The sequence below is a fragment of the Saccopteryx bilineata genome, chromosome 2 (genome assembly GCF_036850765.1).
Source record: "Saccopteryx bilineata isolate mSacBil1 chromosome 2, mSacBil1_pri_phased_curated, whole genome shotgun sequence".
Classification (NCBI taxonomy): Eukaryota; Metazoa; Chordata; class Mammalia; order Chiroptera; family Emballonuridae; genus Saccopteryx; species Saccopteryx bilineata.
The window spans coordinates 389,994,303-390,009,391 of NC_089491.1; the positions used below are offsets into that span (position 1 = coordinate 389,994,303).

Here is a 15,089-nt window from a genome sequence, read left to right on the forward strand (position 1 = left end):
CCTCCCTGCCACGGGCATCGCCACACGTGCCAGGGTCCCTGCGCATCCCCCATGACCAAACCTCTCTCCACTTGACCTGTTTGCTCTAGAGCCCCAGAGCCGGGGGCTCCACTGGGGACAAGAACACACTGCTAGAAAGAGAGGTCCGTGCTGTCTCGCAGGCAGAATAAAACCTCCTCTTCTCAAGTTGACATCTTAACCCCATGAGTCAGTGACCATGCTTGAGTAGTTGGCAAGAGGGAGTAAGGTAACCGACGGGAAGGAGTAAGGTTGATAATCAGCTGACCTTGCTTGAGGGTTGATCCAGGTGAGCCCTGTCACATATCATCACAACGGTCCTTCAATGTGAAAGGGGCAGGTGGTGGAAGGGGCATGGTCAGAGCTTGATCCCAACATGATAGGAACTCGACCAGCAGTTCCTGGCTTTGAAGATAGAGGAAGGGGCCACGAGCCAGAAAACATAGACAGACTCTAGAAGCTGGAAAGGGCAAGAACTCTATTTTCTCCTAGATCCTGCAGAAGGGAACCAGCCCTGCCAATACCTAGGTTCCAGCCCACTGAGACCCATTTCAGATGTCTGAACCCCAAGACTCGCACTGTTCTAAGTCCCTCGGCCTGTTACAGCCGGGTGAAGAAAGTCATCACGCAGCCGGGTGAAGAAAGTCATCACGCATTATACAGGAATGTTTTGGAATCATTGGAATGCTTGTGCACATAGCGTCACCCTCTACACAGGCTCCGCCGCCAGGCCCCTGTTCCCTAAGGAGGAACAGGCTTGCTCTGCCTCTTCCCTGACATATCTGGGATTAGTGGTCTACCCCAGCAGACCTCACTTATACAAACGATTGGTCAGATGCAAAGGGGAGACTCAGGAATCAGCGAATTCAGGCAGAGGCCCAAACTCGGGGCGTGACAAGTTGTACCACGAATTATTGTCATATCAGGTCTTCATCTGTCCTAGACTGATCTTTTAAGGGTTTAGGGATCTCCTGAGGCATAGAAGCAGGCATCTCTGTAATTAATGATACCTGGAAGTGCATATAAATGTAACGTTGTAAATAAATTTAACCCAACTTTATGTTCATAGATAGCCTGTCTCTGTTTTTGTTTTTTTATTATCTATGCCACTCTATACTAAGTGGCTTCTTGAGAGCACAGTCTTTATTTTATTTATTGATGAGTCCTCACCACCTGGCATGTTCCGGAAGCGCAATAATTCAGTCTTCGATTTGGAGTGGATTTTGCCCTAAGGAGGGGCTCACTCCTAGGAAAAGCCTTTCCACGCGAAACCCAACCCCAGCTCTGACAGTCCCCTGCTCCGGAGAATCTCACCCTACTGAGAGCACAAAAGGGCATTCAACTCCTGTGTCTTCCCCCAGGAGGCATAGGACGCTGTCCCTCCGGATGGGCGCAGACCCACGGAGTCAAGTTTGTCCAGAAAGCGCGTATCCCAGAAAAAATGCCGGGCGTTTCATGGTCTCCGTGGACGCGTATCCCACTTCCTGTAGCTGCCAAGACGTATAAAGTCTATGCCGTGACCCCTCAAACGGGGAGAGCACATGGGGACTTCGGTCTGTTGGAGGCTTTGTCTGCAAAGGGTCCCGCTGATCCGCAGAGCGCATTGCGCAGCGGGTCCCGCAGGCGCGCGTCCCGCCAGCGGGCGTCCCATCCCGGTCGGAGATTCCCTGCGCGCGCGCGCCTCCCGGGCAGCAGCTGGGCGACGGGGCAGCCCCGTGGCTCCCACCCGCCCCGCCCAGGCCCTGTCGGTGAACCATCCGCGAGCCTGGGCTCTCTGCAGCCCTCCTTTCGGTGCCCCGGGCTCCTCCGCTCGGCCCCTCGCCAGCGCGAGGCCCGCGCTCCGGCTCCCGCCCCTGCGCACAGGCGGGGCGCAGCCCGCTGCAAAGAGTTAAGACCCGGCGGCTCTCCAGACGCCTCTGGCTGCTCCAAGTCCCTGGTCCCCGCTCGCCGCTCCTGATTGGCTGAGCTCCTGTCAGTAGTAAAAAAAAGTATCAGATAGCAAACTTGGGACCTTCATAAAGGCGTGGTGGTGATACCCCGCAATCGCTGGCAGCCTATGACATCAGCCGAGAACGCCTGGGATGCCGCCGCTGCTGACCAGACGCAGGAGGAGGCGGAGGGTCCTGCCGGCTAAGAGTTAATCAGCCCCGCACAGCGAGCGAGGGGGGAGCCACCAGTTTTCTGGGGACACTGGCTTCGGCCGCTGGCTGCCACTGTACTCCTACCCAGGGGAGCTCCTGGAAAGTTGGATGAATTCTGGGTTGTTAGCTGCGGTCAGCTGGGCACCCGGGAGCCTGTTCCTGGTGGAAAACAGGGGGCGTCTGGCCAAGGGACCAGCGGCTCGCTGAGACTCAACATGACCCTCCTGGGGGCTGAGCATTCTTTGCTGATTAGGAGCAAGTTCAGATCAGGTAGGGCTGAGGCATTTAGATTTCCTTCCTGAACTTTCTTTCTCTTCTGCCCTTCTCGACTCTAGATTGCTTTTCAATCAATGTCTCAGGGCCCGCCGTGGCTGTTTCAACCTTGTTCCCCAAAAGCACAATTTTGGAAGTGAACATTTTATTTGACTTTGGGGGCCTTTTCAGTGTCTTCCGTTTTCCATACGTTGAGTTGTTGAGTGTGGTTTCTGTTTGTGGAAAGGCCTCTATTTTTCATTTTATTTTTTTGCTCTGTATCTGTGAATAGAAAATGGGAAGGTACACCCCGTACGTAACAAGTTTGAACACAAACAAATAAGGGATTTCAAGCTTGTGAGCTGCATGATATTTAGTTGTAACTGATGAGAAGAGGCACCCGAGGCTGCGTATTAGATCGCAGGGGTCACTCAAAATGTCGCTAATCCAAACAAATGTATTTCCCAAAAAAAGTCACTTGGGGGAAGTAAAAATAGCAAATTTGGAGCACAACAAGTATTTAAAATGACATCACTGTAGAAGGAAAAAAAAAAAAAAGCCCAGTGCCACAAATATTTTTTCCCCCAAACCATCTGATATTTATAAATGGAGACTTTTCTCCCCAAATGTCTGTGTCAGTAGCACATAGAGAAACTTCTCACAGGACGCTGGGCGAAGGTGAGTAGGAGAGAGGGGACCAGCGAGGGCTGCTCACAGAAGGCGTCCAGGTGCCCATGGCGGCTATGAATGTGGGGGTTCCACGTTTAGACACGGAGACTCGGGCCTCCTTAAGTTCTTTCTCTGCAACTGTGTGTATCCTGTTGGCTCTACAAACCAGTAGCAAACGCTTGCTCTATGGCAGGGCTTTTCCTTAGAAGGTGACTTGCTTTCTGAGCACACTGATGGGAACGCTTCCTAGAGCAGGTGCCGGAAGGTGGCGGGCCTCGTGGGCCAAGTTCTCCTTGGCCTCTCCACGTTAGGACCACTCAGTGTTTCTCTTGGGACGGATGCCTCCACGATGAGGAGAAGCATGGAGGCTGGGAAATGAGGGTTCTCTGGGGGTTCCTTCGATGCTCCTGGCTTGGAGGGTATCTGTGGGGTCCATTGGAGAGTTTCGTGGTCTCTGTGCTGTTGAAACAAGATAAACGCTAGAGAGTTTACTAATCGGTGCCCCGAGGTGCTGGAGCGAGTCTGCCAGCCGTTGGGTGTTGGGGTCAGCGGCGGTTCAATCCTCTCTTTCCTTCCCTTGGTGAGGTGAGCTGCTTTGTCTGTCAATCCGCTGGAGACCTCGCCACCACTGTGCAACTCGGTCAAAACTGCAGGGCAACACTGCCACCTTTCTGAAGAGAGGAGGATACAGATTTGTTTTGCCAAAAGCTGCGTTCCTCCTGTCAAGCCTGCCCTTGCCGGTTCTTGTGGGGGGCAGGGGCGGGGCTGGTGTCTCTCTCAGAGGACTTGGCGAGGTCCTGCAGAGGATGGCAAAAACAGTGTTATCAAACAAATCCTTCCTTCCCCAAGTGCAGACCAGAGGGAAGGCAGTGTTTGTGCCGCTCCTAATTCCTGTCTTAGTGAACCAGGGGGTCCCAGTGTCTCCCAGGTAGAAAGCTGTGGCATCTGAGAATTCCAATTGCTGCCTCATTTTTTTTTCTTAAAGCTCAGACAGGCTTTCGTGGCACAGGGAGGGTAGCTCAGGAAACGTGGTATCAAAGCAGACACACGCGTGCTTAATCCCCCACCTTTGATGAACAGGGAAACCTGGCTCGGGGAATGGCCCGAACGGATTGATCGTCTGAGGTGCAAGAGGTTGATAATTCGAAAGAAAAACAAGCAGAACGCAAAACTAAGTAAATGGAATGTTGAGGACGGTGACTTCTCTCTCTGGGCACAGTCACCACTGGTGCTGCGGCCACGCAGAAGTCTGGGTGGCAGCGAGCTTACCCGAGGGCCTGCCTCTTCCAAAGAGAACTTGGTTTATTTTGTGACTAGCAGTGGATTAGGAATCCTTCTTCTCTGTTTTGACGTCTCTCTCTCTCTCTCTCTCTCTTCTTTTTTTATTTCTTTTCTTTTCCTTCATGAGCTGCTCAAACTGTAAACTCATAAAATTCTATCTGACTGCTAATGGTTGCTTTACTAGTGGACCCTGGTGTGACCTTTGTCATTAAAAATATTTCCCCCACAGATAAATAAGTAAATAAATAAATGAAACTGTGTTGCTCTCTGATCAGAGAAGACTCCCTGTGAGACAGGGCTGGTTTACAAGGGGGTGGATGACTGCTCTTGCTAGGAAGTGGACAAGTACAGTAACAGCATCGAGGGCTGCCTGTAAGCTACGTTCAAGTGACCCTGTAATTGAGTACAAAATCACGCCACAGGAGCCGTACACCGTGAAAGCTGACACGTATGAACTTGTTTAATGATACACACTCATCTTATCTTAGAGCCCGCACGGTTTTATGGTGGAGTGTGTGGGTTTAGAACCGGGCAGGCTGTAATTTTAGAATGCACCTCTACTTACTAGCTACATAACCTTGAACGTTGGCTAAATGACATAATTCTCTATGCCTCAACGTGCCTTATTTGAATAATGAGAATAATGATAGGGTTGTTGTGAGAACTAAATGTGATTATACAAGTTGACCGCTAAGAAGTATGCTTGGCACGTGGTAAGGCCTCAAAAAATGTTGTTCTATTCTTCTTATTATTAGGACGCTGGATTCTGTGTTCGTCTTTTTCTCTCTGAGTCTCGGTTTATTTAATCTGTAAATGTCAAGGTTGGACTAGATGATTTCTCAGACCCTTTAGTAACATTTAACGGTTCTCTGAAAACACAGAAAGATTGGGAATAGGCAAAATGGTGATTGGGCTCTGTGGCTCTTAAACATATATGGTAGGTAGCTCACATAAATGCAATAAGTAGGGTTGCATTTAAACTAACTACATTTTTACTCTCTTTAATCTCGCTGTTGTTTTGTCCATATCTGTGACCACTATCTCCATCAATTTTCCCCAATACCATGATCCTGTGTCAACAAAACACTCGCACTTATATGTATGTGCGTACACACACACATGCAAACACACACACATGCAAATACACACACACACACACCACTATGCACAAAGACTCAACCGAGAGAGAAAGGGCCATCAACGAATTTTGCTTCTAGAGAACGATTGTGTTTGACTTGCTTTTCTCTCTTTTTCTCCTTTGCCCATTCCACAGCTCACACAAAGGCAGGCTCTGGCATCTGCTACGACCTGGCCTCTATCCTCCACAAATTCGGGGCTGTCAGATTTAACAAATAAAAACACAGGAGGCCCAGTGAAATTTGACTTTCAGATACGCAGTGGTTATTTTAGCACGCTATAATATAGAAGGCAGACTTTGATCTGAAATCCGCACTGAACTAGCGGGCCGCGCTTTCTCTGGCAGCCCTGCCCGCAGTCTGAACGGTCTCGCATCAGCACCCTCGGCCGCTCTGGCCAGATTCCCTCAGGCTCTGGAGACTCGGTGCCCAGAGGCTCCCCAGAACGCCCACCTTGCATTTTAGGCACGCACGCGGAGACTCGGCATGAGTTGAGCCTGCGGTGAGCACGCCCTCGGGGGTCTCCGGGGGCGGAGCCAGCATGCAGCTCAGGGAAGGCTACAGAGAACGTCTATTTCAACCTCTAGGGTGGAGGAGGAAGAGGAGCTAGGCCGGTAGGCTGCTTGGGTGCACGGGGCTCCGGGGACGCGGGGCAGCAACTGAATGTAGCCAAGGGACGTGCAGGGCAGGCCCTGGAGAAGCAGAGGCTGAACTCAGCTCAGCCTTGGGTGGTGGGAGGTGACACCACCGCCTTCTCCAGCGTCCAGGGATGGGCCTCCGGAGTCTGCAGTTGCGGTCTGTCCTTCCTGACAAAGCAAGGGGGACATCTCAGGACTCCGCAGGCCGTCCCCTCTGTGTTTTCTCTGTCCTCCATCGTGCAGATCACCTTAAAGGACTGATTTCTACTCGACACTAGAACCTTCACCTCTCTGAGACTGAACAGTTTTCTCCTAGGACTTGAGGAGACCGGACGTAAAGGTTGGCCCAGAGGGGTTTACCCTACGGACACTGTTGAGGACATTTCCACCGGGATCTCAGGAGAAATTCGGGCGCTGGCCCTGCCTTCCTCGTTAATCCATTTTATAAGCTACGACAAATATTTTAATTGTGTGCCTTGTTATGTATTATGGAAAAGGCACTCTTCCCAGTTAAATTACTTGCCCTAGGCTGTAAAACTACTGTATAGGTATAAATATATAGATAATAATTTCTTTTTCTTTGCTTAGCTCAGTTGACCTCTTTAAGCCTCCTCATCGTCATCTACAAAATAGAGGGTTTTGATTAGTTCATCTCTGGGGTTGCCTCCAGCCTTAACATTTGGCATTTTTCCAAGTGAATAGCCCTAAGTAGTGTTGTAAAGTTTTGAAGACCATAAGCTTTATAAACACCTTACTGGGATGTTTCCGGGCTCTTGTCTTCTCAGGGAGCTTGACATATACTAGATATACAGTAAGTATTTCTTAAATGGGTGAATGGATAATTCACACCCACCATGTTTATAATGAACAACGTAGCATTCAAGAAAATCATCTCCGTTGTTTCATTTGTTCAGTGTCCTCCTCAAAATTTCGCTGACAGCTTTTGGGTGCGAAGCCTACGGAAGCACACCTGTCTTAACTAGTCCCCAACTCCATCTTGCTGTTGACACAAAATTGTAGAATAGTCTTAAAGTTTGGGAAAACTTGACTTGTTCCATCAAAATTGTTCAGGAATGTCTCCTAGGCATAATCAGAAGAGGAGGAACTAAAGGCCAGTGGTCATGATGGGCTCCGGTACAAACTGTTCCGTCACTGAACGCCTCCTTCCTTCAGTGACGCTCAGTCTCTTCTCGATGACGGCATTGGTTTCCTGGGTCTGCCCAGCAGATCACTACAGGCTTACTGGCTTAAAGCAGCACAAATGGATCATCTTACCGTTATGGAGGTCAGGAGTCTGAGGAGGGTCTCGCTGGTCAAGGTGCTGGCAGGGCTGCGTCCCCTCCAGGGGACTCTAGAGGAGAAGTTGTTTCCAATCCTTTCTAGATGGTGGAGGCTGCCCGTATGCTTTGGCTTGTGGCCCCGTCCTCTGTCTTCTAAGGCAGCAGTGTGGCATCTTCGTATGTCTCTCTGACTTCGACTCTCCTGTTTTCCACATGCAAAGACTCTTGTGATTCCATTGGGTTCATCTGAGAACATCTCCCCAGTTGAAGGTCAGCTGATGAGCAGCCTTAATTCCATCTGCAGGACTAACTCCTATCTGTCACGCTGCCAGTTTCCAACAGTGATATGTGGAATAGGGTTAATCTCTCCGTGCATGGTGCTGGGAAGCTCTCCCCGCCCACCCAGGTAAGAACGCGGCTGGCTGGCTTCCCCTCCTGGCTGCTTTATTTAGAGTTGGCTCACCCTTCACTCCTCAAGCCTATTGTGGGTTCAGGACCCAGTATCCACCTTAAGGATACTCATCCTAGGATTCCACTCCTTGTGTCCTCAGGGAGCTCACAGGCAATCTAAAAAAATGCTGGATGCGAGTTGTATCTAAAGACCATCCTTCCGGGGACAATTTCTATAGTCGTTAGGAGAGGTATATCTTTACTGATTCAGTTATTCAGTGAATATTTCTTTCCTGTCTCCCTGGCAATGGAGACTGTGCTAGAACCTGCAGACACAAGGGGGAAGCAGAAAAGACACACGTTATGTCCTCACATGGAATATTGGAGCTGACTCGAATACCCTGTGTGCACAGGCCCTGCAAACTGTGTCCACAGTGGAACACAATGTGCTGGAACTTAAAAGATGATTGTCTTTTATGTCCTAAGTGAGGATTTAAAATCTCTTTAAAAAGCCAACAGAATCTTCAGGGTCTGACTCAGGCCACCTGCTTCTCTGGTCTGACTGTGGTAGATGTACTGATATATCACATGGCCTTCCCTCACCATCTTCATTACTGTGCAAAAGTCCCAGCCCCAAACATTCTCTGTCTTGTTTTCACCCATAGCTCTCATTATTATTGGACCAACTAGACATTTCACTTGCTTATTTGTTTGTTATTGGCCCACACGAGGGTACGAATTTTTGTGTGTTTCTACGGTTCTCTTTCTCAGTGCCTAGAATGGGGATTGGCACAGAGAAGGCACCCTTGAATATGTGTTGAATGAATGTATTTTATTCTGCACCCAGAGAACAGTCAAAAACAAAGGAAACAGCGTACGTTTTTATTATACATGTTTAAGTATTGAAACTAGAGTGAAAAGGGGGTGAGTGACTATAAATACAAAATTCGGAAGCGTAGTCACCTCTGGAGTGGGAGAGGCAAGGTGAGAGATAGGGGTGTAGCCCAAGGTGAGAGGAGGGTGGTGGTGGTGTTCCCAGGGCACATGTGGTTGCATGCATAGCTTCTTCTTGGGCAAATTAATTAAGCAATGTTTCTTTGTGAACCAATGATAACAGTGTGACAGTGGGACATGGACCAAGAATTACAATTAATCTAATTTTGTGTACTCAAGGTACTTCAAAATATTAAGTTTTTTCAGACCTGAGGGAGTGGCAGTCATCTTTTATCTGCTATCGTGTATGACAGGCACAGTCAGTGAGATTTTGGTCAGCTTGGATTAAACCAAGTTGAATGGGTTTTAATCTAATAGGATTCAATTGGAGAGTAACAAAAGTGCGTGGCAAAAGTCCGCGAGTCCAGGGTGAGACTTTTACATGCTCCAAAAAAAGCCAGACCTGAACAAGAGCTGCTGGAACCTAACCGCTCATCCCTCGCCCTTATTCCCATCTTTTCAGTGAGAACCTCTGGTCACCTAGCAGATGGTGACCAGTGGTTGACCTTGTGTCTCTGTCTGGATCAGGATGGAAGAGCCAGCAGGTGTCTTTCCCTTAGTGTCATTCCTGATCTCCTGCAGGCACACCAACAGTGAGACCTCCTCTCACCCACTCTGTGGCCCCGCGACCTCGCGAAAGTCAACTCAGCTCCCTGGGCCTTCGTTTCCAGGCTGATAAAATGACTCACGCCATTTTTTGAGGGAAAGACCTTCTTAGAATCAATGAGTGTTGCTTTTTCAGGTAGAAGCCCCTATTCTGCACACAGGAAGAGATGACTTGACCTGTTGGCATGTGACTTGTGCAAGAGAGAAGCACGGAGTAGTAGAAAGGTTTGGATGGACATACATAGAACTTTATTTATTTATATATCTAGTGTGTGTGTGTGTGTGTGTGTGTGTGTGAGAGAGAGAGAGAGAGAGAGAGAGAGAGAGAAATGAGGAACATACAGACAGGAAGGGAGAGACATGAGAAGCATCAATTCATAGCTGCAGTGCCTTAGTTGTTCATTGATTGTTTTCTCATATGTTCCCTGACCAGGGGTCTCCAGCCAAGCCAATGACCCCTTGCTCAATCCAGCAACCTTGGGCTCGAGCCAGTGACCTTGGGCTTCAAGCCAGTGACCATGGAGTCATGTCTATGATCCCATGCTCAAGCCAGTGACCCCACGCTCAAGGTGATAAACCCACACTCAAGCCCGATGAATCTGTGCTCAAACCAGCAACCTTGTGGTTTTAACCTGGGTCCTCAGCATCCCAGGTTGATGCTCTATCCACTGTGCCGTTGCCTGGTCAGGCAAACAGAATTTTAAAAAATAACAAAAATGATTAGCCAAATAATATTTTTGCAGCTTTACACTCTGAGTACTTCAACTTTCAACTTTATGAAGCAGGTCATAGTTATTTGTTTTTGAAGTCAGTAATTTGCACTAACGTCTATTCTGAGACCATCCAGAACAGCTGGTAAGTCAAGCAGTACCTAAGCAGACTTCGACCATTATTCTCAGGTGGAGCACCAGGCTCTCCAAATCCTGTTAAAATAAAAGGTAGTGTTTATTTCCTGAAATTTAGAATAAATAAGGGTGATTTCTGACTTTTGTTTTGATAGGGCCCTGCAAGGTGCCCTCTAGAACCACTGGAAAAAAAAATTCTTTTCTCCCATCGGTTGAGTAAAGAGAAATTCTCCCATTTCCTTACAGACACAATTGGGGTACTTCTCTTATAGTTTCAGTCACCTCTGTTGATATTTGCTGTATTCAGCCCTCTTTGGATCATTAGAAAGACAGGAGGATTTGAGCAGTGGAAACAGTGAACAAAGCCACTGTCATATTTGCAAAACGTATGTATTGGGTTATCTCAAGTATGGGAACTTAGCCATCCCTGGATGTGTGCGTAGCGATAATGAATAGAATACACAACCTCTCAAGTACTTAGTATGCCTTGCTTAGCGCCTCTCATCTTGTGGGCCAGTTAGAATTACCATATAAGTCAGTTTTTTCCATACCTCAATCTGCACCTCTTTGCCCTTGGCCTTTTAAATGGTACCAAAAAAAAAAATCATCAGGCCTTTTTTTTTATATATATATAAAATATAGTCAAGTAGCCCCAGGGTGGAACGACTGGAAAATACCCTATAAGCTGTTCTGACTTCCTTACTTCCAGAAACACTCTCCCTCCAGGAAGCCATTCAACTTTGTTGTCCCCATGACCAGTTGGGCTGGTTCCCCATTTTGAGGTCAAGTTCCCTGTGTAATTCTTTCGAGAATGGGCTCTGGACAGGGCAAGAGAAGGATCCAAAATGGGCAAAACCCAGACAATGCTAGTCAGGGTTCTTTGAACAATACCTGACCATCTCTTGGCTACGTTGTAAAGATATTTGTGGAGATGCGCAGTTTTACAAAGTTATATCTGAGTTCATGCCTGAATTTTACACCCTGGGCTTTATCTGTCAACGTAGAACTGGACGTCGTCTTCCGAGCTGCCACTTAGCAGTGGACCTCTGGTTTCCAAAACCGTGTAAGAGTCCACCAAGTGAGCAGATCGTAATTGACTAAACCTTTCCCACTTATATTGGAAAAATTCAGCCCGTTTGTTTTTTATTTTATAAATAACCCTGACATGAACATCTTGATGCATATAGCCTTTTCCTTCCTCTGGGTTGTTTTTATATTATAGGATGGATACTCATTGTTTAGAGTAAACATCCAAGTGTTGGGATAATGAAATATGAAGCTCTAGGACCCATTCTGGTCGCTAGTATTTCCGGAGAGCTTGCAATGCACAAAGCTTAACCCTAATTCTATCTCCACATGGCAGTGAGCACTGGTCCCAGAGCCATCTTGGGTACTAATCCAGTGGTAACTGATGTCCACGGAGCCTTTCACACCTTTGTACTTGAGAATAGAGAGGAAGAAGAGCCGTAGTTACCCGATGACTTTGAGAACTTCTGTGTGCTCTGCTGTTTGGGGACCACCCGTTATCAAATATGACTGATGACTCATCAAAGGAGAAGTGAAGAGGACTAGGTGTGACTGAGAACCTATTATCTGTGACACTTGGACTATCTCATTTGACCCTTGTAGAAGTGCTATGAGACAGATACGATTGTTCCCATTTCATAGATGAAGAAACTGAGGCCCAAAGACGTAAGATGTTAAAGAACGTGGTCAAAGTAATATAACCAACAAACAGCGAGGCCAGGTCCGATCGTTTGTTCCCCTGTGCCATGATGACCCTCTCTATTACAGCCTAAAGCTCCCGCCTCCCACCCCACCCACCCTCACCTCTCACATACACTCACCTGGCCCGCTGGCTTTGATGCACCTCCTTCTGGACTACAATTCCGGGTGATACCCAATCTCCTTTGCTGGGTTTGATTTCCTAAAGAATGATTTATCAAGGCAATTGTTTCTAGGACAAATCAGCCTACAACTTATACATGTCACCAGTTCCCCTCCCCCTAAATCCTAAGACTTTTCATGACACTTGACTATTTCAATCTCAGTTTGCTTGAGAAAAAAAAATCATGACAGTTTTGAACACTAACAATAATAAGAATAGGCCTGCCGTGAGGCACCAAGCATAGCTATTCAAGAAATACAGGGTGCGGCAAAAGTAGGCTCACTGTTGTGAGTGCGTGAAACAAGAGTTTATTCTTGTATTATTATTTATTAATTCTCATGTTATTTTTTCATATCAACAGCTATGAACTCAATTTTGCCCCAACCGGCATCTATTAACAGAGAATAGAGCAGAGGAAGGGAGAAGTAAGGAGAGGTTGGAAAAGGGGCACCAACTTTCCATTATAAGGTGAATAAGGTCTGAGGATCTGATGCACACGTGGTTACCATAGTGCATAACGCCGTATTGCGCAACTGAACTTCGGAGGAGACTGGAACTTAAAGGTTCTCCTTCTCCCCTCCCCCAAAAGGGTACATATGTGAGCTGATGGGTGTGTTCAATAACTTGACGGTGGGGAATTCCTTCACAATGTATATTCCTGATCATCACATCGTACACCTTAACTATAACATAATTTTATTTGTCAGTCATACCTCAGTAAAGCTGAAAAAGTGAAAGAAATGTCTAGTAATTAGTATTAGAAGTGAAATGGACAAATGCTATCAAACGGGTCAGAATGGTGTGTGTGTGTGTGTGTGTGTGTTCATCTACATAGATTTATGTGTATACGTAGGAATCTAACCTCTAATCAATTATTAATCTTTAATAATAATGGTGGCTGTTCACATCAGCAATAAAGTAGGTGATGACAGTTTACTATTGGTTTTGAAATAAATGAATGTAGCTATTTGGTCATATAAATTGCATCTGGATCAAAGAGCTGAGGAGATCTATAACATATGAGAAGAAACCAGACAGCAGTTTTATAATCTTGGGGTGGGACAAACCTTCCAAAATACATCACCAAAGTCAACATAAAAATAAAATTTGGCATATTTAGCCACTTAAAAAGTTTTAAAATGTTACATGGAGAAAAGAAAATCACCAAAAATATTTGAAAGATAAACAGTACATTGAAAAAAAAAAAACTTGGATGAGAATGCCAGGCAGTTATTAAAAGGAATTCTCTAAACAATAAGACTAGAAGCACACAACCTAAAAGAAATGTAACTTAAGAAGGGAAAATAGTCAATGAGCCCATGGAATACACTCAATCCATTAACATTCAAGGAAATGGAGGCCCTAGCTGGGTGGCTCAGTGGATGGAGCATCGTCCCAGTGCGCCAAGGTGTCGGGTTTGATCCCTGATCAGGGCGCATATGAGATACAACCAACGACTGCACAACTAAGTGGAACGAGTTGGTGCTGCTCTTTCTTTCTCTCTCAAATCAATGGGGAAAAAAACACTTTTAAAGAAGAAAATGCAAATTAAAAGAGCAAGATACCAGCCCTGGCTGGTGGTTCAGTGGATAGAGCATCAGCCTAGAGTATGGACATCCCAGGTTTGATTCCTGGTCAGAGTACACAAGAGAAGCAACCATCTGCTTTTCTCCTCTTCCCTTTCCCCTCATCCCCTCTCACATCCAGGGGCTTGATTGGTTCAGCATGGTCTCAGGCCTTGAGTATAACTTGGATGATCTGAGCTCTCAGACTCAGGTGCTAAAAATAGCTTGGTATTTGAGCATTAGGCTGAGATGGGGTTGCCACGTGAATCCCAGTCAGGGTGCATGTGGGAGTCTGCCTCACTGTCTCCCTTTCTCTCACCTAAAAAAAAAAAAAAGGAAAAAGAAAAAGTAGTTAAAAATATACATCTGTAAGTCTAAACAAATAGACAAAATTTTAAATGAGGACTTAGGAAATATGAATACTAAAGATAACTTGATTACATATTTTAAACCTTTTACATGATATAGAATATTAGAAGACAATTTTAAATTTACTACCCTCTCCAACACACACACACACAGAAATGACAATAATTTCTAAATATCAGCCTCATATCTTGACCCTAAGGCAGTAAAAAGAAAGAAAGAAGGAAAGAAAGGAAGGAAAGAGAGAGAGGGAGGGAGGGAGAGAGGGAGGGAGGGAGAGAGGGAGGGAGGGAGAGAGGGAGGGAGGAAGGAAGGGAGGGAGGAAGGAAGGAAGGAAGGAAGGAAGGAAGGAAGGAAGGAAGGAAGGAAGGAAGGAAGGAGGGAGGGAGGGAGGGAGGGAGGGAAGGGAGGGAGGGAGGAAAGGAAGGAAGGAAGGAAGAAAGGAAAGAAGGAAGGAAGGAAGGAAGGAAGGAAGGAAGGAAGGAAGGAAGGAAGGAAAGAAAAAGAAAGTACTTTTAAAGTTAAAATATTTTAATCTCAACAAGTTAAGGGTCAAAACATACCAAAAGTGTTAAAACAGAAAAACCTAGAAGGACGCATTACAAAGTGATTATCTCTTGGTGATCGTGAGATCATTTGTAATTTTTCATTTCTCTTATATTCTTTTCATATTTCTTTATTGTTCATTTGATTATTCAGTGTCTCCCATTACCTTCTAGAATAAACAGAAGTAACTTTGATAATAAGCCAATTAACAGTGAGCGTCATTTGCCTGTTTATTTTTGTCAGGAAGTCATAGGGGATGAAAGACACCTTATCTGAGGAACTGTTAAATCTGGAGCCGGCGGGACACCCGGCTGGTTTAGCAATCCGAAGGCTTGCTTCTAGTCAAGCTACAACTGAGAGACTCGGTCCTCAGCTGAGACTGAAAACCCACAGCCCCGTAATAATAGTTATGTTGGAAACTTTAAATGTATATATAGTGATCTAGGCTGCAGTCTGGGTTCAAATCCTGGCTCCA

The 15,089-nt window shown here is 46.4% G+C and overlaps 1 protein-coding gene across 3 annotated transcripts in view; it reads left to right on the forward strand.

Moving 5' to 3' along the window:
- The first annotated feature begins 2,073 nt into the window (after nucleotides 1–2,073).
- Nucleotides 2,074–15,089, forward strand: part of MYOCD (myocardin) — an 88,983-nt gene continuing 75,967 nt past the window's right edge. For all 3 annotated transcript variants that reach the window (XM_066264249.1, XM_066264250.1, XM_066264251.1), the window contains exon 1: nucleotides 2,074–2,429. In XM_066264249.1, coding sequence (XP_066120346.1) covers nucleotides 2,375–2,429 — 55 coding nt within the window. In that variant the 5' untranslated portion in view covers nucleotides 2,074–2,374. The remainder of the gene's footprint in view (nucleotides 2,430–15,089) is intronic.